General features: G+C 43.0%; 1 protein-coding gene across 1 annotated transcript in view; it reads right to left on the reverse strand.

Moving 5' to 3' along the window:
- The window catches only part of clpb (ClpB family mitochondrial disaggregase), a 36,820-nt gene extending 10,358 nt beyond the window's left edge, over window positions 1-26,462 (reverse strand). Inside the window, exons 1-8 of the mRNA XM_034097519.1 lie at window positions 24,798-26,462; window positions 23,319-23,370; window positions 19,767-19,853; window positions 12,841-12,944; window positions 11,068-11,196; window positions 6,742-6,839; window positions 5,334-5,448; window positions 424-501 (exon numbers count right to left, since the gene is read on the reverse strand). Coding sequence (XP_033953410.1) covers window positions 424-501; window positions 5,334-5,448; window positions 6,742-6,839; window positions 11,068-11,196; window positions 12,841-12,944; window positions 19,767-19,853; window positions 23,319-23,370; window positions 24,798-25,230 — 1,096 coding nt within the window. The 5' untranslated portion in view covers window positions 25,231-26,462. The remainder of the gene's footprint in view (window positions 1-423; window positions 502-5,333; window positions 5,449-6,741; window positions 6,840-11,067; window positions 11,197-12,840; window positions 12,945-19,766; window positions 19,854-23,318; window positions 23,371-24,797) is intronic.
- Window positions 26,463-26,537: the final 75 nt, after the last annotated feature.

The raw sequence follows: 26,537 nt of genomic DNA on the forward strand, positions 1-26,537 counted from the left end.
GTTTTAGTTGTTTGTCTTCATTAACTCAAATGAGGCCCTTCTTTTTTGAAACAGATATTTGCAATTCATTCGTTAAAAATGAATATGTAATAAACAGTCAAAAATGTTGCTTAAATTCGTATTTTGTTTCACTGAGTAAATAGGATTCTTCGAAAACAACCCCCTTCACTGAACGCTTGATAGTTTCTCTAATTTGTGTTAACATTGCACCGTGTGCTTTTGTAGTCTTGTGTATTCTGTTTCTATTGAAATCAGTGGTCTGTCAGGAGGAAAATACACTCCGCGAGCATTCAACAAACTTCAGAAACTCAACTTGCTCGAGTGTTCTGTTTATTTTGGCAGCTACTTTCAAGAGAGTGCTTTTTTTCATGAGGTAAAACGACAGAGAGGAAGTGCTTGGTGTGAAAGATGAGAGTGATTTACCGATTCCTGATGAGCCGAGGAAGAGGAATACGAGAGGATGCTCTTCGTCGTACCAACCATTCTCCTTCCTCCTGATGGCTGCAGAAACACAGAGGCAGAACACTATTATGTCATTTATTTGCCTTTGCACTCAGTATTCTGAGTTTCTCCAGACTGAAGCGAGTTGACCCGAGGGCGACGGGTATCTCAGAAACTATGATAAAAGAGTGAGAGAGCAGGGATGAGAAAAGGGTCAAGACATTTGAGCGAGAGACAGAAAAAGGGAGACAGAAGAGAGAAAACAGAGCAGGAGAGCAAGATGAGAGACCTCCAGAAAGCTACCCACGCTGCCTCTCTTCCCCCCTCAGTCAGTGGGGCCATTAGCCAGCAGTAATTGTGTTAGCCTCCCTGGCGCGGCCATGGTGAAATCAGTTTAGCATGGATCGCAGCCTCACACACACACAGACACACACGCTTGCTTAAAGAGGAGTGCCTACCCAACCCTGCCATCACCCCAGCAACCACACTCACACACATGCACAAAGACGAGATGATGAGGTGGATCCGAGGCGAGTAAAGAGTGCATTTGGCCCGTTGTTTCAGCCTCTCCACGGAGAAGCAGACACTAGCAGAAACTCATCCAAACCTGAAGCTGTTGAGAGGTCCGGGCCAAAAGCAGAGCCGTATACGGGCAGGGTTTGGATGATAGCAGGTCCGTAGTTTATTGGTGCCATTGAGCTAAAAGGCTCAAGGTTTGAATCCAAACTCTAAATTGCTCATAGGGATGTCTGACTGTGTTTGCCTTGGAAAAGACTCTCCTTCTGTTCGGGGCGCTTTAACCCCCAAACTGATGAGCAGGGATACAACATATTGTTGGATGTGTCCTGATTGTGCCACTGGGTAAGTTCAAATGTCCACAGTATGGTCTGTTAATCCACCTCTGAGTACAACTGCTGCTGCAGAGCTGGTATTTACTTTATTTAGCACTTGATGTGGGTCTGTGATTATTCTTATAGTCCAGAGAACATTTTATATTTCGTGTCACCAATACATTTAACTTGAATTTCTTGTGGTCTTTGGGTGGAAAACAACTCAAAAGGCTCAAGGTACATCAAATGGAGTTCAAACGGTAAATGGACTGCGTTCATAGCGCTTTTCCAGTCTTTAAAACCCCTCCATAGTGCAAACTTTGTTTAGCTTTCGAAATGTATAATATTTAAATAATATATATAAAACGATATCAATGCTGTACATGAACCCCCAGCCCTATCCATCAAACCTATGTTCATTAAAAAAGCCAAATGATCTAAAAGTACAGTACAAATATAGTATGGTTTTTAAGATAACAGTTTTACCTCTGGTTATAAATGTTAGCATTTACAAAAAGTCCTACAAGTCTTTCCATTTCGAATCCTGACCTGTTTGAATCGAACAAGTGACAACACAATCTTGTTCAAGTCTTAACCCAAAAACACTGAGATTTAACTGCGTGGTAAAATGATTCGACATTTGTCCTTATATGTCTGCCCTTTGACAAGTCTTCACACACCCATCATGCATTCTTCCTAACTTGTTGTTGCCTTAACAACTACTGGCATCTGTTCTCAACATAAATATCTTACAGTTAGCATCTCAGTTGAAGATAACAAGCTAGAATATTGCATCTGAGAGGTGTCGATTTCTTGGCAAGTTATCGAGTGCAGCCAGAACATAAGTGGCAGGAGAACGCTGTGGCCAAGTCGCTAAAGAGAACCGAGGAACCACAACTTGAGTTACACTTCAACAGCCACAGTATTATGTCCTGTCAAAGAGCATCTTTTCCAAGACGATGAGAACTTTCCTGCTCACATTTTGAAATCCAAGAGGCTGTGTGTGATGCAGTGAAGCTAAAATACTTCACGACAGACACCAGTTGTGAGTGTTAAAGTAGCTTCTAATAGCTGATAATCATTAAGAGCAGATTCTTGGCACGAGGGGAGAAGGAGAGGAAGCTAGAAAGACGATGGGAGAGAGGGGAGCAGCATGAGGAGCGAAGATAAGGAGAGGAGAGAGGAGTAAGGATGTAGGAGATAAAGAGAGGAAAGAGAGAGAAGTGATGGAGATAAGGAGACAGAGAAACAAACGAGTGTGTCAGAGATGGACACAGAGATGAATAGTGACAAGAGGGGCTCCAAAGCTCCGTCTGCTTTATCAATGACTGTGTGAATGACAGCGTAACCTTCTGTGTGTGTGTGTGTGTGTGTGTGTGTGTGTGTGTGTGTGTGTGTGTGTGTGTATGTGTGTGTGTGTGTGTGTGTATTTTAGCTGATTGAGACCGACTTTGACAGAAGGGCACATTGACATTTCTCAGAGGACCCTCACGACAACAACAAGGAAAGGAAGGAGACACAAAAACAAATGAAAGCTTGCGCTCTCTCTCTCTATCACACACACACACACACACACACACACACACACACACACACACACACACACACACACACACACACACACACACACACACACACACACACACACACACACACACACACACACACACACACACACACACACACACACACACACACACACACACACACACACACACACACACACACACACACACACACAAGGCAGTGTGTGTTGGGCAGGTCTGGTTGGCTCTAACACGATTACAGAGGGATGATTCTCCTCAATAACTCTTAGCCCTGAGAGCTAAACCTGGATCAATCTAACCTCCTTCCTGTGAGAGTGTGTGTGTATATCTTGCTTCAGGCCAGCTGTTCGTCATGAGGAGTTCAGGAGGAAACAGCAGTTTTGGAGCCATGACAACACACCAAATGCCAGATATGAAAAAAAACCAATTTCTTCCCAACGTGGTTTGCTAAATGGATACATTTAGATATAAAAACAATTAGTGTATAAGTCATGGTCGATAGTTCATCATAAATCAAAGCATCAAGAACTTTTAACAATTAATAGTTTTTTCCATTATACGTGATTTTCTTTTTTTCTTTTTAACTAAATCATATAATTGTTAACTTAATATTTGCAATTTCAAAACCTCTCATTGGTATCTTTTTTGTGTTGCTTTTACAGAATGATGGGTGGCATAAGAGGAGCTTTTCACTAATTGTATCACTCTTATCATTCAATATTTATAATAAAACACATTGTTGTATAGGTTGCTTCTTCATTGACATACTCTGGTCCTGTGCAGCTCTCGTTATCTGTGCATCTCTTTCTCATTTGTTGTCTCAGTATATCCCTTCCGCTCATCCTGGTCCATCTCCTCATCTCTAAATCTCTACTTCCTCTCTCTGACTCATTCCTGCTCAGCTCATCTTTGATAAACTGACAAAATAGCACATAACGCAACATGTACAAATTATTTGTAGATTAATTCTCCATCTGCTTCCGGCCTCTTTAAGGCATCCCTCTCCTTGCGTTCAATGTGTGTGTGTGTGTGTGTGTGTGAGAGAGATATATTCACTGTAATACTTCCCAGAGATCAATAAGCTGTTCCTTTATCACTGTGGCGACGTCTTCTATGGCTTTCAAGACAATTTGCCACCATAACAACAATCATTCATCACCTTGCCAAAGACTAGAATTCCCACGATTCCCTCTTCCAAGAACGTAACTATTGCTCAAATAGCAGTTTGTATTTTCAGAAGCTTTAGTTTGGATGTTAATAATTGTAGTTATGTATACAAATTTTTTTATGTTTGGAGGATAAAATCCAAGTTGTTCTCCTGTTGGCTATAAACTCTGCAGTATTTGCTCGCACGGAGTAATATTAGAGATTATAATATCCGCTTGTAGCTTTGGGAGTGAGTTGATTATTTTCACAAATCTGTCCAGGACCATAAAAATAACGCACAGCCTCATTCTTTGCTGCAGAGCCCTTAACACACACACACACACACACACACACACACACACACACACACACACACACACACACACACACACACACACACACACACACACACACACACACACACACACACACACACACACACACACACACACACACACACACACACACACACACACACACACACACACACACACACACACACACACACACACACACACACACACACACACACACACACACACACACACACACACACACACACACACACACACGGATCAATACATGGCCTCCGTGGATGCCTGGTGTAATATCAGCTCTTTACTGTCTGCTGGGTTATTGTGCTCTAACTCATCCTCCCTCCTCTTCTCTATGCATTACACTCGCTCTCTCCGTCGATGCTTTGTGCTTCTCGGCACATCTCTGCTACCTCCTCCCATCATCTATTTGTTTTGTCTCCCTCCATTTGTTTTACCCTGGGTCTCATCTGCTTTCCACTTCCTGTCTCCATCTCATTGCCTTCCGCCTCTCCATCCCTGTGCGTTTTGAGGAAGGGAAATGGAGGGCACAGCATGGACGAACGATGACGGAAAGGTGAAGGAGGAATAGTGGGTGGGATGAAGATCTAGGGGGTAATGAGAGAGAGATGGAGGGAGAAACTGAGGAGAGGGGGGGCAGAAAGAGGGAGAGAAGAGAGGAGGAGGGGGTCTGTAGTATGTCTCCTCTCTCTGTAATCGTGTTAACTGGCGGCTCCAAGCCTGGCCTCCTCAGCTGTCACACGCACAAACACACACACACACATGCACACAGCACCTGTGTATGCCTGACAGACAGCTCATTCATCACAATTAACCAATTACAGCCTCCGCCGGTCTGTCTGAGCCCGCCTACTGTGGGAAGGAAGGGAGAGGGAGGAAAACGAGGGGAGTGCAAAACAGAAACATGGGAGACAGAAAAGATAGAAAGGAAAACAAAAAGGCGTGGAAGCGCGGCTGTGGCTTAAAAGCAAGTCTTTATAATACTTTGAGGTGTGTGTGTGTGTGTGTGTGTGTGTGTGTGTGTGTGTGTTTACCTGAGGCCACAGTATTGATGGCCCCCTCCTGCCCGATGATGTACTCCTTCAGCCTCCTCTCCAGGGGGAACCTCCGCCTCTCCGCCGCCTCGCGCCGAGCCTGCACCTCCTGGAACTGCACGGAGACAAGAAGACGGACATTGGGAAAACAGATGAGACACTCGATGAAGAAAAGGAAAGGGAGACATGTAAGGAAATTCACTAAAGGGAAATAACACGAGGACATTCAAGTGTTTTGGAGGATGTCCCTCTTCACTCTTCTTGTCCTTTTTGCCACTACCATTTCCACTACAAAGGACACATAAACAAGAACATCTGAATGCTGCAAAGCTATCACTGAAAACATCTCATTTAGAAACCCTTCTCAATGCAACAGTTAAGCCGTTTCTCCCTTTTCTTAATCACAGTGCCTTCATTTCTCTAAAACAAATGCCCTCTTTTCTGTTGATCTCTTTCTACCTCTCCTGCTCTGCTCAGATCTTCCCTTTACTTTCCTCCCCCCTCAGTATCTGTCTTGAAGCCCCCTGACTCATTCATCCTCTCCTCTTTGTGTCCTCAGACTCCAGGATTGCACCCTGCAGTGGAGGCAGGCTGTTTATTCTCTCGCTCCATCTTGCTTAGCTGTGGCCTGCCGTCACGCTGCTAGATAACTTCGGGTAACTCCAGTTTTGTTTAAGAAAAACAGCTGACCCCACCTCTGCTGCGATACACCTGTAAAATACTAAGAGCTGAGAGGAGTCCCTGCAGTCAGCTGATTCTATAGCAGTTTAGTTTAAACCTAAAGCCTGAAGATCACACTCAATTACATTTCAATCGCAATTTAACTATCCGAAAAACAAGAGCTTTTTCTTTTTTTTTACAGTTTTCTCAAGTGTATTGGTAAAGCATTGAGGATGCTAATGCGATAATATGTGCAATCAGATCTCCATCCATCTCAGGTTATTATTTTATTACTATATTTATGACCAGATATTTTGAGATCAATAACTATTTTGGAGCCAAATTTAGACGATATTACAAATGCAGCTTGGATGTGCGTCGAATTCCAGGTTATGTATCAGTACTTATACAGAGTTGATTTATAATCTCACTTTACTGCTTAGTCAATGTTTTTAACCTCAGTTAACCTTTACCAGCTTTCACAAGTGATCCTCAATAGCACCTGCCACTCCGTCAGCGCAGTGACACAGACCTCCTGAGGAGTGTGCGTCTGTGTGCATGAAGGCAAGTAAATGACCCAGATGTCTTCTGGGTGAATAGTGCCGAGTCATTCAGGGACAGGAAACAAGTACAGTATCAAAACATTGGTGTGCATGGAAACTAATGTTGTTTTAATTGCTTGCTCATTCTGCACAGCTTGTACGGAAGAACGAAATGAAGTGTTTGTGTGCGTACGAGTGTGTCATACCTTCGCCTCAAACTCCGTCAGTACTGTGCTCACTTCTCCATCCTTGGCATAGGCCCGCGCTGTGTGTCCCAAACCATTGGTCTGCAGGGGGTTGGCACCTGTATGCAAGCAAACAACACACAAAGGTCATAAATGAGAACAAATAATCTAATTATTCATATCTACTCGTCAAAAAGGTTCAAACTAACAGAAGGGCATCGTTTAAATAAAAATAACGCCCTTACTTTCTGCCGTTAGTACTATAAGATTATACACATCACCTCAGCAGGAGGGTCAAAACGTCGATGGAGAGAGTGAGGTTAGGGGTGAGAGGTCACATGGGTTCAGGGGTCACTGAGACTAACTGCAGTGAAGCGGGAGGGCGATGCAATGACACTGCAGGGGGCTTCATATCTGCAACGCGTGCCTTTAACACACACTTTGACCCCTACATCCGCACACCTCCACCCTGGGTTATTATACAATCTATACACACTGCAGGTTGTTGCAGGTGGGGGGCCATTGACTCACACACAACACACACTTTACACAGCAGGAGGGGTCAAACGGTGCAAAATGGTGTTAAATGGATCTTTAAAGCGTCGGAGTATAAAAGAGGAAGAACCATGTCACAGGGGCACGCGTGAAGTGTGGTTAGCAGTGCCTTCTGCCATGACCTGTGCCACCGCCACACACACACACACACACACACACACACACACACACACACACACACACACACACACACACACACACACACACACACACACACACACACACACACACACACACACACACACACACACACACACACACACACACACACACACACACACACACACACACACACACACACACACACACACACACACACACGTGACTGTTTCCATCGCATCAGCTATGCAGTAACAATGAAACTAAAATCCTTAGGAAAGCAGTATTTTTGTAACAAACTGTAACATATTATAAATGTGTATTGGAGGTCTACAGTAGATTATTGACAGCCCACACGTACCCATCTGCAATCCTGTGACTTTAACACTTTTCTGGTAGCAACCAAAATAGCATCAGCTTTCAATGTTTTTTAAAAGTCACACTCAAAGAAACTCAACTAGTGTGAGGCCTTAGAATAAAACCTCCTGTGGATCCAGTGTGTCTCATATGGTATACATTTCATTTGGCTTGTTGTGGTTGCAGTTGACTGGTTTGTAGGCATTGTTGGATATTGGAAAGTGTGTGATTTTTGTGAGCGTTTTGTGAAGTTGCCAGACCGAAAGTCAATTTAACATTCGGTATCCCCCGGTTGCTGTGTGCTCCTGCGGCTCATTTTGTTTCGTCCTTTTTGTATCTTCTTGTTCTGACAATAGCAGGCCATGACTTCCTGTAATTGGTCCAAAAGTCTGACCCATCCAAAAACGAAATGATTGTTATATGGTGCATTGAGAATCAGATGAGCCACCTGGGGTTCCACAGCTACCTTTAGGTAAACTGCAACAGTGTATGTGATCATTGCAGATGCCAGTTGTTCCTGTTGTTCTGAGCGCAAAGATAATCACTGGGATGATTATCGATAAACGCCTAAAATGTGTTACCTGCTCACAAAGCTATCGATCCCGCCAACAATACACCACTAGCCCCCCACCCCCCCCAACAAAAACAAGAGGGAGGAAAGCAATAACACACACACACACACACACACACACACACACACACACACACACACACACACACACACACTCACTGGACATAATAAATAGCATCATTTAGGGCTTTAATATCAGGCCACCCCTCTGGGCCATGGCACTTTATAACAGGATCAACACTAATGACACTCACACAAACGGACACACACACACCAGCTGAACATGCACGCACACACACACACACACACACACACACACACACACACACACACACACACACACACACACACACACACACACACACACACACACACACACACACACACACACACACACACACACACACACACACACACACACACACACACACACACACACACACACACACTAACCCTCGCATACACAGGATCCCTTCATTAGGAGTGCTTTAGTTATGCCTATTAGGAGTCCCCTCCTCTTTCCTATTTCCTCCTCCCTCTCTTTCACTGCAGCTGGTGGGAGAGAGCCCCTGCTGGTCTTTGTGCGTGTGTGTGTGTGTGTGTGTGTGTGTGTGTGTGTGTGTGTGTGTGTGTGTGTGTGTGTTTCTCCTCTGGCCTCCTACCACCTACAGAGCCGTCCATTACTGAGTGCCTGTGGCCACGGGCCTGATGCGGGGCCTGGGGAGAGTCGAGAGACCCTCGGCAGGTAGGGCGAGGGACTGTGGGGCGAGGAGGGGCCCGAGGGGGGACCTGGAGACTGTGATGGATGGAGTTGTGAGTCGAGGGCCGGCTAAGGCCAAAAGAGCAAACCCAGGACTGGTGGAGTAACATGGTCGCATGCAAGCACAAGGGAAATAACAAGATAAAGGATACACACCACTCCATACAGACACACACATTTTGCACATACATGAAGCCACAATGAGACACACCGTAATCCACATAATGTCCTGAAGCTGTGGCAGTTTATACGATTTTTTGTTATGATGTTTAACAAGATTGATAGGAGGCCTCAAAGAGGAGGGAAGTTAAGATAAAAGACCATACAAATTCAGTTTTGTCAAGAATAGTCCAATACATTAAAAACTTGTATTCAAGTCTATTATTATGCACCCAATCACACAGAATCACACATGAACAGCGATGCGTTGGTGATGTCATGATTGTTATTCCCCGTGATGGTGGCGCCAAACAGGCAAAAAACCCAGCCTGGCGAACAAAAGCCCGCCCTGTCTTTAATCAGATTGGCTTAAAACAAATGCCTCTGCTTTGTGAAATTTCTTACCTTTTTAATTCAAAAATGCGTCTGCAGAACATTTGATCGAGTTAGGCGAAGTGATTTGTTTAAGCGTACGGAGTGCTTACTGACGCAGGGGTGAGACGGGTAGACAGAGCCTTTGGATGCACCATCCATCATAAACATAAACAAGACATTAATACTGTGTGTGTGTGTGTGTGTGTGTGTTTGTCTGCGTAGTAATGGTGGTTGGGATGTTTGATCCAAAAAAAATGGAAAAATGCTTTTAGATTAAAAAGATATCAGCCTAACAACCTAAAACTACAAATGCATCCCCAATTTATGATTCAAAAACATATCAAACATATCAAAAGGATAAAAGCATACATGAATATTTTAATAAATAAGATGGACACTTGAGTGCACAAGCACACATATGAACTCACTGAAAAGACACACACACACACACACACACACACACACACACACACACACACACACACACACACGCACACGCACACGCACACTGTGATTGTGGAGTTACCCCAAGGGCATGTTCTGAGCGCAGGTCACAGTTCAACTAGGCCTGGCTTGTTTAAGAGCTGCTCGCCTCGAAACTGAGGGGGATACTCTGCCCTGAGGGTGTAACAGTGTGTGTGTGTGTGTGTGTGTGTGTGTGTGTGTGTGTGTGTGTATGTGTGTGTGGAGCTGAGTCAACGACAGGTGCGAGTGTAATGGGGGGTGAATGGAGAGGGGGTATGAACGAGTGATCAATTTCAAATGAGCTTTGTAATACTGTTTATATTACTCGGGGGTGGAAGCGTTAAGATGATGATACATGGAACGCTTTTTAAAGCTGAAGGAGACGATACTGCCTACAGCTCTTAAGGGCAGATGAAAACCATTTACTTTGTATAGAAAAGATCAAGGTAAGGAGTATGGCGTCGTGTGTCGTGATGAAACAGGTGCCCTTGAATTAGTCATTTGTTTCCTTCAATTAATAAATTGCCCCGAAAAATAAGTAATTCTTGGACATTGATTCACAATACAGGAACAATGTTATCCCTTAAAAGCGGTTAAGAAGACACAAACCAGTGTAAAGGCCAACATCTAAATAAAACCATATGAAAACCAAGAGGCCTTAATGAGGACTGGAAAAAGATAGTTGTACTAGTTTTTATACAAAAGCACACATCTAGGCAATATATACTAGGTGCTGGACAGATGCATGTTTTACATGTTTGCACACTAGATAAAATACAGGAATACAACTGAATGAGTAACATGAATCAGAGACATAGTCAAGAACACTTTTATAACTCGGCTATAGATTTTCACTATTTTGGTTTTGTTCAATATTAGAGAAGCACTTCATACCAACATGAGGTAGAACTGCAGATGATGTGTTCCTAAGATATATCCAAACCCACAGAGGTCACCCATTGACTCTAAAGTTGGGTGAGTGATGGGTCGGTAAGGTTTTACGTACCAGACTCCAGCAGCATGCGGACGGTGCGGGGGTCATCTGTCAGCGTGGCGTAGTGAAGCGCTGTGCAGCCACGGAAACCCGCCCTGCTGCTGAGCCTGCTGCTGAACTCATCCTCTCTGGACACCAGAACTGTGGAGACAGACAGAGAACGATACATGAAGGAGACACAAGAAATATACGAAGAAAAGACACTGGTTGACAGATTACAGACACACAAAAAGCCTGCTAGGAACATTTGTAGGTTTGCTTTGTACTACATTTCAAGCACGATGAGTTGGGTTAAAAAATGCATTTGAATCTCAAAGATGGAAATAGAATAGGCACAACTCCCATATGAGATGCAACCAGGACACTTTGTGGAGCTGGAGACATTAGTATGATGAATTTACTAACAACTTTAACTGGAAATGTTTTAGCCCTTAAATGTGTAATAACCTTCTTTAATCCATTCACAGTCAATGGTGCTTGGTGATGCTCCAGAAAGTGTGTCAGTGATAACAGACACACAAAATTGTCTTTCCTGTTTCCAGCTTTGGAGGAGTTGTTCATTTTCACAGATTTAAGCTCAGCTGTCCGACATGATAGGAATAATGTGAGTTGTGTTTTAGGGTCTCGTTTGCTGCGCTCCTTACAAATAATAGAGATAGTCTATCATTCTCCCCTTACTTCTCTTTTTCATAAGAGCACTCATCTCGTGCCACTACTCCATCATCCATTCTTATTTTTTCCGCCTTCTTCCTCATCAATTCCTTTCATCACTCGCACCCTCTTCCTCCCCCCCACTCCTTCTGTCCCAATAACTTTGTCTCATCCATTTCCTGACTTCCTCGCCTCTCCCTTCCTCTTCATGCCACCCATTTCCTTCAATCCCTCCCTCCCTCTATCAGCCCTTCTAACAGCCACATCTTCCTCCTTCTCCTCCATCTTCAAGCTCGTCTCCAGCTGCTCCGTACCATCTTCCCTCACCCTCTTTCCCCTGCCTTCTCTCCTTTCTTCATCAGTCTTTCCCTTCCTCCATCCATCCCACTCTTTTTCTCTATCTCTACGACGGTCTCTCTCTGCAGTGTCTCTGCATGTGTGTGTGTGTGTGTGTGTGTGTGTGTGTGTGTGTGTGTGTGTGAGAGAGAGAGAGACAGGGCGGGATAATCATAGCTAACCCAATAAAGCGTCGCACAGGCCCCCCTAGCCCATCCATCAGCCTGCGTCTGGGAAACGCTTCCCCACGCTACGCCGGCCCCACGTGGACCCAAACCTGACAGCCATATAAATGTCTGCAATATACATATCCCATATAAATATGTCTGCAGAAACCCAACACAGACTGGGGGGGGGGGGGTATAGTGTGTGTGCGCGTCCGCCTGTGTGTGGAGGAAAAACAAATAAAACACACAGCTACAGAACATATCAAATAAATAATACAGAAGAAATGAAGCATGTACATATATGCAAATGTTTATGCAAATTATAATGTCTCATATCTAGTTCAACACTTTGGGATTCATATCTGTAATATAGCAAACACACACACACACACACACACACACACACACACACACACACACACACACACACACACACACACACACACACACACACACACACACACACACACACACACACACACACACACACACACACACACACACACACACACACACACACACACACACACACACACACACACACACACACACACACACACACACACACACACACACACACACACACACACACACGATGGATGCGCAGAGGGGAAATGTGTGTTTTCTTTACCTTCCAGTGAGTGGATGCCTTGCTCCCTCGAGGTGTCGTAAACATTGTTGAAATCATCTCCTGCGTTTGGGTCGGCACCGGCTGCGAGCAGAACCTTCACCACACTAAAACACACAACAAAAGACAAAGACACACATTTAAACCGAGTAATTATCCTGCCTACATCACGTGTTATATATCTCTGCACACATGAACACAGACCAAGCCCTTCCTCAGTAATGACCCTGCCTTCAGGTCTATGGGACGGCAATATGGACAGTATCTTCTATCCCAAAATATGTACATTTATACTGTTTTATCTACAATTTATATCGCACATGTTCTGGGAATCCTATTAAGAAAACAGTTTATAGATGAAGTATCAGAGGGTCTCCCGTTTTTGGTGACTCTCGTGAATTAAAAACAAATGAAAGTTATTCATCACATTTATGCAAAAATATTGTAAATCCAATATTGTCGTAAAACAACTTTCTCATTTACAGTAGTGCCCTCAGTGCCCTCATACAACCAAACATATCAAAGGGATAGCTACCTTAGTGTAATCATCTCACAGTTTGTGTTCTATAATTCCCCAACTCTGTTCAAATCTTACTTTTCCTTAGCTTAGGTAACAGGAAGTAGAATGCAGACTGGATTGAAACTTGTTTCCTATAAGTCACCAAACCTCGACTCTTTAACGAAGTTTCTCACACGCTCACAGCTTGAAAACAAACACGCAGATGCAAATAATTCCTCAATTGACCGCGATTCTTCCACCTGATTGACTTCCAGTTCTACTCCGTCCCGTTATGGTGGATACACCCCAATGGCCGCTCCCCTCATTCACATCTAGTCGTCTGCTTTGTAACATGTACATATGTGTACATTGAGGGGGGCAAGCGTCGGGCCTGTTTCCGGCGCCTTTTTGGGGGGGAGCTGTGTGTTTTTATGTAGCACTTCATTGGAGCGTACCGCCTTATAGAACAAACACGAGAACCTCGGCAACACCACTCACTGTGACCCAACGGACATTCCAGGTACCGTCTCTCCGCCTACAGAACACACTACCCCCCCCCCCCCACACACACACACACACACACACACACACACACACACACACACACACACACACACACACACACACACACACACACACACACACACACACACACACACACACACACACACACACACACACACACACACACACACACACACACACACACACACACACACACACACACACACACACGCTTTACATTTACCACCATGAACGTGTGCAATGGCTTTGACATTGAGACACAGAGTACACACAAAAAACTAGTCCGCTAGTCTGCGCCCAATGAGAGCGGGAGCGGGGGCGATGGCCGAAACATGAACCCTGGCAGTTCGCTGCTGGCTGCCATTAAACCTGTGACTGTGTAATGCAGCCTGGGAGGGAGTGATGGATCATTTTCAGATAAATGGTTATGGCAGGAGGCCTGAGAGGGTTTAAATGGAGCAAAATGATTATTCATAGGAGGATGAGATGGACCTCTTTTTCAGAGCAACTACACTTGAGCAAGAAACCAGATACAGCTCTCGTTTAGGAGAAGCTCTGCTGCTAAAGATGAGTATTGACAGGAATTATGGAGAGACTTGGTGCATCAACTCTGATATTACACAGTCAATTTAAAAGTGAGGTGTGAAATTAGAGCAATTGCATAATAAAGTAATGGTTCTAAAAGAAAATATATCTGGATATTTTTTACGGAAAATGTATTAATAACATTAAACAATTGACAATAACAGAAGCAGTTAAGTATTTTAGGTATGCATCAGTAATTGGAATTAGGTTAGCAACTATTTTTCTCACTAAAGACAAATCTGCAATTTTTAAGATTCTTAAAAAGTAATATTTAGCAGAAACTGTGAAAAATTGCCAAATGTTATTTGCAGGAGCCTGAGGTGTATTCAAATATACTCTTCGACTTACAGTCTACACCAAAAGATACTTAGTCTACTTAAATGATAATATCAAGATATGGTCAAAAAAGCAAGACACAGGTTTGAGAAACTGGAACCAGTACTTTTCTGGCATTTGTGCTGAAAAAACCACTGGAATTGTCAATGGATTATCAAAATAGTCAATGAAATGAACATAATGTGTCAAATAACAGTACAAGCCCTAAATAGAAGATTAGAAAAATGTTCTTTGGGGTACCAGTACGGGCTCGAAAACCAAAGTACAGTGTGCCGTACGAACACATGATTCCAATATATCAGTCAAACAAATCACAGACAGAATTATATAAAATTGCTGCCCATCTTGCTGCTGGTTTAGTAACTACATGTTCCTGTGGGAGCGGAGAGCTGAGAACAGGCCGGCCAGGTCTTTGTGTCTGACCTTGCTGAGGGGGTATAAAGGACTATCGGGGGGTCCCCTTTTGTTACTGTATCACTGTGGCTGGGGGCAGCAGGGGGGCCGTGACCCACAGAGGGCTCTCCTCTCACCCTTGCAAGCACTTCTACAAACACCTCGATGCATCCTGCGAGACACACACACACAAACCCAAACTAAGGTTGGTCACACGAGGCTGGGCAGGACTGTGTGAGGGAATGAGACGGTCTGAAAAGAGTTAATGGCATCAGAAAGGTAAACACGGAGGGATAAAGAGAGGAAAACTGCAGAGAGGAGGAGGACTGGTGACAGAGAGAGATTTAATTATACAGGAAAGTGCTAAAACTAATGAGCTTTTGAAAACAGTTGATGGTTTAACTAATCAACTGATGATCAAGTGGCTAACTTTATTTGGGACCTTCAGGAGGAGAGCTGCAGCACTCATTTAAGGCCAAACTGAAGGCATGCAGGGGTTAATTAGGTTACACGCCTATTTAAAAAGGAGTGGGCCAAAAGTTACATTTACAAACTTCTAAAACATCTGTAAATTACAGCATTTTACATTTTTAGCTAGACTGAAACATAAAAGTGTCAAATAAATAAGAATCTAGCTGCTGACTTGACAACCGTGTCACTTTTTTCGTTGTGTCCGTTGTCTTGACCCTCTGTGGATGTAAGCTTAACATCCTTAACTTACATGTTCCCTTCCCTCATGCTTTAAATCTTTGTTGATGTTTGTGTTTTATTTCTTTGCATTTCTTCCTTTTTTTATGTGTAAAATCTAATTAATTGAAGTGTTACGTAAATGTTTCAAAGCATCACCCGTGGAGTTGAGCAGGAGTCAGCATCTTGCTTTAGAACACTTCAACAGATGCCTGAGACTTGGACACATTAATGGACGTTCCCAAGCTACCTCACCATCCATCTCTTGTACCAAAAGCTTGAGATAATGACCGATGCTCACTTAACAAGCAAGAGCTCCTGGTAGATTCAACCCTCCAGCGCGTGCCGAGGTTTGCCAGCAGGTGACCGGCGATACTGCCGGGGGCTGGTGTTATTTCCCCATCGTGCCCTGGAGGGAAGACAGGAAATGAGCACTTCCTTCTGTCCTGTTCTATAATAGACACCTGAGCCGAACTGACCATCCATGTCTCGGACCACCTGGCGCAGACGCTGGACCTCACTTGACCCCATCACACCTGCACAGCTGGGGTCAGAGATATGCCAGGAAGAGAGGCGCACTGCTCTTTTTTATTCCAACCAAAGAACCCGATTGGTCAAAGATTTTTTTTAAAGTGTGTCCAAGATTCATTTTGTTTCCTTATCTGTTTCTCTTCCTGAGGATATCTCCATTTTCCATTTTTCTTTTGTCTAAATTGAGGGCTAATAGCTGAACCTGTCAGATCTGTGATATCCGGCTATACATATAAAATTGACTTAACGTTGTGATGCTAATGACTTAAATAGTTGCAAATGTATGAGTTAGCTTGGTTGGATTTTCCCATGGACTGTGTCATTCCGACAAAACAAAGTCATAATATATTGTATATAAATGGGGAGGCGTGTGGTGCAGTGGGTTGTTCGTTGGTGTTCGAATCAGGGGGTCACAGGTTCAAACCCCACTGCAGTCAGCATGTCGTTGTGTCCCTGGGCAAGACACTCCTCCCACAGTATTGAGTATGTATGTCGTTTGGATAAAAGCCTCTAACAAGTGACATGTAATAAAAGGTGCTCATTATATGTGTGAAATGCAGATCAAAACAATTACAGCTTGTATAAAATAGCCACATGTTTTCAAAGACGGGTCTCCTTTCAAGCTTTTAGGAAACATACTTTTTTAATTGAAACCACTAAAACCGTGGAAATATTTTTCTGTGCTGAAGGTCATGTTCAACTTTGAACAGATATTGTTCTCCTAATCATTGCATGGTTGCTACTGTATGTAGCTGGAACATCAAGGAGGAGATGCCTCAATTCCAGCATTGTATTTTATGAATACAATTTCATTTGAATAACTTATTTGTTGAAAATGGGACCAGTGGGACCAAATGGGACCAGTTTACAAATGTTAAAAATTATAAATGTTTAATGTGACAAAGGCTAGTATTGAGGGTAGAACATTGACGTTTTTGTATATTGTAATGGCCCACCTAAGGAAATGCGTACAGAGAACCAAAGTGTAGGAAACGCTGCTGTATGGCAGCTTGATCTGTCACTTAACCGGCTGCTTACCATCACAATCATGTTGTATCGTGACCAAATGTTAGGAATATTTCACTGGGTGATTTCCCCCACTTTTCAATCCAGCTAATCCCGGTCCCAAATCCATAATCCCACTCCACATCACTCTCTCTCCACCTCCAAGCTTTTCTCTTCTCTGCTTCCCAACGAGCCACTCATCCTCTCGTTCCATCATCCCTCCGCTTTCCCTCGTCTCGTCCCCCTGCCTCCCATCGAGTCACTCGGCCGACAGGTCGGAACGGTCAACAGGCGTTTCACTCGGCTGAGCGCTCATTGTGCACGTGAAAGCAGCGAGGGAGGGATGGACGGAGAGAAAGAGACATGGAGATGGGTATTGTGTGTTAAAGAGTGCAAATAGTGGGCCAGGCCCTGCGCCTCCCAGATTTAGCCCCAGATCAAAGCTAAGCAAACACACGCCCCCCGATGTCTCACCCTTAATTCTTCCACACAGCCCTCTACTCCACCCCTGATTCTCTCTCACAGCCGCACCTCGACCCCTGAGCACCAGAGAGGATACACCGAGCTCCTCAGCTTCCACTGAAACAGCTCTGGTCAATCTTCGGTCTCTAGAAACACTGTTACCACTTCTGGTCCGGGATCAAATAAATACGCAGTAAGGGGGGAGGTGAAGTTATTCAACAGTCACTTCCATGCTGACAGTCTAGCTACAGGCTAGACCGCGCTCATGAGCAATGTTTGCTGTGTTTTCACTTAACGGCTGCAAATAAAGTTGTGTGTGACTGAGTAATAGGCAGTTGGCCTGTAAGATATTTGGTATAAACTCCCCTCGTCTTTGTGTGTGTTTTTGTGCGTGCATTCCCACCTGCATCCACATTTGTGTGTGTGGTTATGGGCGTGTGTGTGTTAGTGAGACATGCATGACTGATGTGTGTGAACCGATGTTCTGTCTTCCCTGCAGCAGTGACGGCTCACTGGGGGGTTAGAAGACGGGATTAAACACAGAGGAGTGTCACTGCCTCGCTGAGTTATAGCACTCATAACGCACACACACACTTTATAAGGACAGTGCAGGGGCACACACAGACAGTCACAAACACCCATTTGTGTCCAAAAACACATTACACATACATCAAGATGTTACGCTCAACTATCACTCAGCACTCGTCGTGTAATTATAAAGATGTAATGGAGCTCAAATATCACCAAAAAGGGAAAAAATGAAAGCACATTTTTGTTTCTGTGTCTGAGAACGTGTTACAGACAATATTGTAAGTAGAAGTGAGTGCAATTAACAATTACTTTAATTAACACATCCATTTTTACCATTGATTGATTACTGTCCCAAAAGATTCTGAAAAATGTACGACAAACTAATAAAAACCCACTTTAAAATCATATAAAGTAGCAGATTCTATCATTTGAGGAGCTGGATCCAGACACTGTTTGGCCTTTTTCATTATTATTGACTTGATTTATCAACCAATTCTCATAAATGACTTTTCTGTCGATCAAATAATAATTAAAACACTTCAATAACTGTATACGAACACATCAATATAAATACTGATAATAAAAAATCTAAACTATGAAATCAATTACAATGTAATGTAATTCCAATGCAGAAACATAACACCTCTCTGAGGCTGAAGACTTTTCTTTTTGCTGCTGCTTTTAATTGAACTAGTCACATCTTACACTGCACTGTAACTTTTATTCATGTACCTGTGTTATTCATGTTTTATTTTTTTAATGTTTCTAATGTGTATTATGCTCTTAATGTCTTTCATTTTTGTAAAGCACTTTGAATTGCCCTGTGTTGAAAAGTGCTATATAAATAAACTTGCTTTGCCTCTCAGATTCTCATTAAGGTTTAAATGTGTCTTGCATTTCTTTCTTGTTTCCATTTCTTAAGAAGGGAGCAACTAACCGTTATATTTAAAGAAGACTAATTTTATATTTGAGTTTCACATTGGACTTCTCACGGGCACATTAGGCCGTTAAACAAAAAAGTGACCACACAGTCGTGATGGAAGAAAAAATAAAAGCCTGTAAATTGGATTTGGCCCGGCCTTAACCCCGGCCCCTCTCTGGGCTGTGTGTGTTCTGGGGGCCAGGAGGCTAATTTAATTTGTTGGACAGAGAGATGGGGGAACGGGGAAAGACCGTCTGTCAGTCTGAAACTCGCACTTTGCTCTTCTGAAGGCCGACTGTAACAACTAGAGCGGGACACGGATGACATATGCTCACACACTAACTCATGCAGACAGCTGCCCTTTTCCAAAACACTACATTACTGTTACATATGCTCACCAGAGAGGGCATCGCAGAACTCAGAAACACGTGATTTGTTCAGAAACACACAGACCTGTGCTGGCGGTTCATGGCAGCCACCATGAGAGCGGTCCAACCGAGACGGTGGCGTTGGTTTGCATCGACCCCCTCTTTCACCAGCCTGATGGGAAAAGAAACGAAAAGTAGTTTTAATTCAACATCACTGTTAATATCAACATATAGAGAGGGTATGTTATAATGATGATGTTATTGACTTATCGTACGATATATGAACATGACCTTGATCCTTTTTGCTGACATCGACAACCCCCTTTGTGTTTACATGCGTGTTTGTGTACAAAAGAATGTCGACAACATAATCCCGGAATAAACAGCGGGGTTTTCCTACCGTTAATAGATTTGGGCATCTTATTTATCTTTTATCTATAACTATATTTTATATATTTTTTACGTTCAGATTCAAATGTATGATAATTCCTAGGATTCAAATAGTCAATTACATTATCGGAAAGGGGTACTTGCATTAGTAGTATGATCATTACGTCAGTGGAATTAAATAGTCTTAAACAGACATCAAATGATAATCACAATTATTTCTGGGAAAATGTTTTGTCCAACATAAGTAGTTATTATGACGACCTATAGAGGGCGTCAGAAACAAATGCCCATATAGCAATGCTACTAAATCAATAGGAAATTAAGTACTTTGTTCAAATGTTAACACATACTGAGGTTTACTGATGGAAGAACAAGTGTTTGTTCACATTTAAATAAGGAAAAGATTGAACATGTTAATGGCCATATGTTAAAACAAGAGATATGGCTTGCCAGCTGCTTGGGTTACTGTATGGAAGAGCTGCCTTGTTAGACACACCAGCATGAACCCAGCCCGATATCTTTGTCTTTATCTGACACACAAACACTTGCTCCTTGACCAGTTAATGTGTCTTTATGTTAGCCAGGTGTGTGTTGAGTTTCCTGCCGGAGGGTATGACATCAGGCACTGGAGTGGCACAATCCTTATAAAGTGTGTGTGTGTGTGTGTGTGTGTGTGTGTGTGTGTGTGTGTGTGTGTGTGTGTGTGTGTGTGTGTGTGTGTGTGTGTGTGTGTATGCAAGTGATCCTTCTGTCGCCTTATGTGCTGAGCAGGCAGACAGTGTGTGTGTTTACAGTCAACACAGGGGCCTCAGTCTGGTCTGCACTCAGCTCTGAAGCTCTCTGGCTCCGTTTTCACTGCAGGGTCTGCGGGAAGTTTCAGGGTCTGGGTAGAGGAAAAGGCTCACCACTACAACTATGTCCACGCTTTTTAGGGCAAAGTACTCTTTTAGGTTTGTTCAAACTAAGCTATTTATTTACAAAAAGGTTCATTTAAAGAAGGGGCATTGTGGGAAGTCAGAGCTTTAGTCTTTCACAAAGACGTGGCAGAATAAGATGGAGAAGCAGTGTCGATGGACTGTGCTCCGAAAGCGTTTACATCAAGAGAGACAGAGTGACACTTCAGGTATTTTCCGTGACATGTTTTGTATATTTCAAGTGTTTGACAGATGTATATGACAAACCCGCCCTGCAACCAAACTTCAACATGGTGGTGTCAATGTTGCCTTCAAAAGAGGCAGAGAAAGTGAGCAGAGTGTCCATTATTTTTGTAAATCCTGTAATGAAACCAGACCTTATGAATGGGTTTACCAAACCTAACAAAATTCTTTAATGTGGGTGGGCTGTATGATCACAGAGACAACATGCTGTTTCACAAGCTTGGCTGCAAGACAACTGGAGGGGAGCTATTAACTAATTGAACCTTTACATATCTTAAAATACAGAATACAAGAGCTAATACTTCCATTCCTGAAATGTCAGCATTGTAATTAACTATATGAACCCTGATTGGTGGAACCTGCTTTTAAAGCTAAAGCGTTAGTCTCACAGAAAATCCACTTCATATACACTTTCCACTGTTAAATTGCAATCTCAAGATTATATAATATTTCAGGTGTAGCACAACTGCTTTATAAGCTCAGTGTTAGAACGAAACCTCTATCGTCTCCTCATCCTCTCAGCAGACACACCTGACACTCTACCACTTCTATAAAACTAAACCAAAGCACTTAACACATCTGTGAGCTGCTGACTGGCCGTCTGTACTCTCACCTTCACCATCTGCCACATGGCACAGGTAACCCAAGCCAGCAAATGGAGACACACATGGATAAGCACATGTATGCTGCCCTAATGTACAGTACACTGATACACCATCAGTGACACACACAAGGCAAGCACTGATTTCACACACATATTAACATGATTATTACGCAGGGCATGACTGCTCCAACCATACACCAATATGAAGAGTGATGTTTGTCTGTATTTTATCTAACCAATTACTCTGATCCGCCAAATCAAATGAAAAAAAAAAAGGAAAACGTCAATACGCCAAACGTGTGACTACAGCGTGTTAGCTTCTGTCTGTTCTCACAGTTACTCAAGATGTGTAATGTAATTTAATTTGTAATATATTATCAGCAGGACAGATGGGACAAAGAAATGCCTGACGTGGCTTTTCTCGGGTGGTTCTGGTAGACGGTCTCTGAGTGTGCAGGGGAATTGGAACAGACTCGGAGCAATGCTATTTTAATCTGCGAGTTAGAAAATATAAATAAAAGGTAAAGCAAAGCAAAAGAAAAAAAACATCTGAAACGCTTGAATGAAACACAAATCAAGGCTAATTGTGGGAATTGAGTTCTGAGTGGCTAAGTGTGACATCCATCCTGCTAACAGTTCACACACACACACACACACACACACACACACACACACACACACACACACACACACACACACACACACACACACACACACACACACACACACACACACACACACACACACACACACACACACACACACACACACACACACACACACACACACACACACACACGGTCCTCTACTTCCACCTAGTGGTATTTAACGGGACAGCAGAAAAGTGAAACAACTGGATTTTTATGATCCTAGCTGTTGCTTCAGCAGATGACCGGTGTGACAGGTATTTAAAATAAAGGCTTTCTATTATATTCTTACCAGAGCCCAATAGAGGTCAACAGTGACAACCCAATTTGGATTCAATCAAACATGATTTCTTTATTCAGGGAAATTTAGTTAATTGTAGTCCAGGCGGAGATTCTGCCTCAATACATTGGAATGAAGACATTTCATATTGGTGCAGGGGATACGGCTTTCATTATTAGATACGATTGCCAAGTAAGCCATTCAATTTAGCGTACCAATTGAATATTTTTACAATTACATATAACAATAAAACTAATGTCTCGAAATCCAATTCATATGGCATTAGTAATGTTATATCAATCACTGCTATAATGACAAATTAAAGGTAGTATATGGCTGTTGTCTGGCATGTAGAATAGTCTTTTAAAAGGCAACATTTGGCCACTTGTCATGCCATTTATTTAATGTCTACAACACCCTTACTACACAAAGTAGGCCTCCTTAAATCATGTGGTTCACGACGGAGAGCCGATAATGTGTCTCTGTGTTATGGTGCTCCATGATGCATGTGCAAGGTGTTGAAGTGTGCGTGTGCTTTTTTTGGGGGGGGGAGGGGTACCTGGCGACATCTTCAGAGTTATTGGTCCTCGCTGCCTCCAGAAGAGCATCACCTTGTTATGCAAACACATAAATGGAAAAAAATTACAGAAGAAGGATACAGAAAACTTGAGCACAAGGGATGACAATACTGTTTAAAAAAAAATCAAATTCCCAAATATCTTCACATTCACACATTGTGTTCCGATTAACCCAGCCACATCTTTTTTCTTGGTTTGTGTCTATATCTACGCCGGGATCCGGAGTCGAGGCTGATCCTCTTGTTGTAGTCCTGTGTCCTGGATCCTCTATCCTGAGTTCTGGATTAAGTCGTGGACTTCGGGTCGTGGCTGAACCTGTCTCTGCGGTCCTGCCTTGGGTCTCGCCATGCTGCTTCCCTGATGGCTTCCACAGGATTGTAGCTGACATCCTCGTGGATTTATCTTCTTATTACAGACACATGCATTTCCTAACATTCGGTCTATATGCTGTAAAATGTATTATCTCTTCGATTTACACAAAGCATCTATTGCACGTCTGTCCGTCCTGGGAGAAGGATCCCCCCTCTGTTGCTCTCCCTGAGGTTTTTCCCATTTTTTCCCCTTAAACTGTGAGTTTTCTCTGGAAGTTTTTCCTTGTACGATGTGAGGGTCTAAGGATAGAGGGTGTCGTTTTTCTCATACTGATATTCTGAACAATCTGTGCTGTCTCTACTGTAGGCTATTTTTTATTATATGTACAGCACTTTGGCTCGACCAAAAATCGTTTATAAATGTGCTATATAAATAAAACTTGATTTGATTTGATTGACCATTATAACACACTGTGCCTTTTGAGAACATGTTCAAAAAGCTGCTGACCATAAATGACATCGATTTACTTTCCTTTTTCTAATAGCAAGTGAATGATCACTAATAAAGCCAGACTGTTCTGTCTGCTGCTGTCTGGTACACAGGAACAGCTTAACCCTGCAGGCCAGACTGCTGGACTCTTGAACTCACTTGACACTCACTCAACCATTGACACTTTACATTTATATAATTTGACTTACTGTTTTACAATAGTTTACACCTCTCTGTGTGTATAAATACATACATTAAGCATTAACACATATACATGTACTACTATACCTGTTAACTTTTAGTTTTTTCATTTACATTTACAATTACTTTTATTTATTTGTTTTTTAAGCTATGTTGTTCCTTTTTTAACTTAATGATTGAATGTATAATTAGAGTATTATGTTATTTCAGTGATTTTTAATATATATTTATTTTTTGCATAGTTGGTGGGACCCTTAGATATTCACAGCCAACAAGTAGTTATTGTACATATGATAATAAAACACTTGAACTAAAAGACAAAACAATTATGTCACAGCACAATGACAGCTGATAAAGTGTACCTCTGTTTTGAAATGTATGTGTACCACTGATGTCAAGGTTTTTGTGCATGATATTTATATATTTTTTTTAATAAATAAGATTAAAAAAAAATCTACCTTTGTTATCAGAGTCTTTCTTCAGGCAGAAGGCCAGGGCAGCAGCGGACAGCACCCCGGCAGAGGCCACCCCTGCTCGGCCGGCTCCCCCTCCTGTTCCTCCTCCGCCGCTCTTCTCCCAGTAGTGGTTGTTGTTGCGTCCCCTGCCGGCGAGAGACGCCCATGAGTTGCGGCGGTTCTCAAGGTTGGACAGCCATCTTGGGGCGAGATGGTGGTACTGCACCACCGGACTGCTACCAGCGGTGTCCTCGGCTAAAATCCCCCTCCTGGAGACCCGGGAGGTGGACACGATGGGGTTGCGGTTGGTCTCTGCCGGCTTCTCTCGGGTGCCCTGCCGCGCAGCACCGCTCGCGCTGGTCTGGAGGATGCGGCTGCACGGTGACAGGCTGCGCGACCTTCGAGCAATGAGCCTGGTGGGAACCGATGATAACATGGCGAGGAACTGACCGAAAACGACCCGGGGGATGAAACCCTCAGTCTGGCTGTAATGTCAGGGGTAGTCGGGGCCGGGGACACCTCGTTAATCCGATGTAACAGCCGTTAAAACCTCGATTTCTAGGTAGCTACTTTCAACCATGGAGACGAAAACAACCGTTCACCTCATCGTAGCGTGGATGTCACCAGAACGCGCGGTGCATTTTGGGAAATGGTGTTTCACTGGAAGCTTCGGTGTCAGGTCATGTGTTTACGGCAAGAGGTGTTTGTGTTGCATAATTCCATGTTCATTTAAGTCTAGTTAAACTGTTGTGAGACGCACAAGATAGATTTAGAAAAGCACACAACCCCATTTAACACATTAATCCTTTAGAAAAATGCTGGCATAACAAGCTTAGAGTTTATAGTTTCCAGTGTTGCCAAGCACTAACCATTACTTTAGAAGTCCCATATCTATAGCTAGCTACCCTCTTGATTTACAGGATAGCTTTTCTGTATTTGTTTGTAATCATAGGCCTACAGCCAAAAACAGCTATGTTACAGAGTTTTCCTAAAAGGAGAAGATGCCAATGTGCATTGTTTTCATGTTGTATTTATGGTGAGATGTCCACCATCAGAGGTTCTGGTACTTTAGCATTTCATTGTATACAAGAGGCCCTTAGAATAACAGAACACTGACTTTTAATGGCACAGGCAGTCGTTTTGTCAGGGCAGGCTACTTGTCCCTCAGTTCCTCGTGGCCACCAGATGGCATCAAAGCACAGTTCTGAGTTCACAGGCCATTGCAGACAGTGTCATCTATTCATAACAATGTCTTTAGTTTTGGCCTTAATGATGATAGTCGCACGAACAATTAAGTTATTCTCATCAGCAAAAGGACAACACAATTATAGACTCTAGCCTCAAACTCTTAACCACTGATAAATTAAAGTTTTGAGTGTAGTCATTTGAACACTATTCTCTAATTACTGAAAATGTGTTTTAGTATTCTTGAAATACAATCCAAGCCAAGCCATTTTGACATATACAAGAGTGGGCAAAATGTACTAGAAGGTTAAGTTGTGTGCTGGCAATAGGCTAACTGTGGCTCACCAGACATGAATCATAGAGGGTTTCAGGCTCTGCCATCATAAATCCACTTGCACCTTTACCGGCAATGTCATCTAAATGTCAGTGTGGCTTCGCTTTTGTATACACCTGACAACACATCCATTCTCTCCAACAAATAAAGAACCATTAGAGCATTCTTGTTTTTTATGTTCCTAAAATAATCAGATTCACTGACATTTTACATAGCAAACATTT

The sequence above is a fragment of the Pseudochaenichthys georgianus genome, chromosome 13, assembly GCF_902827115.2.
Source record: "Pseudochaenichthys georgianus chromosome 13, fPseGeo1.2, whole genome shotgun sequence".
NCBI classification, from domain to species: Eukaryota; Metazoa; Chordata; class Actinopteri; order Perciformes; family Channichthyidae; genus Pseudochaenichthys; species Pseudochaenichthys georgianus.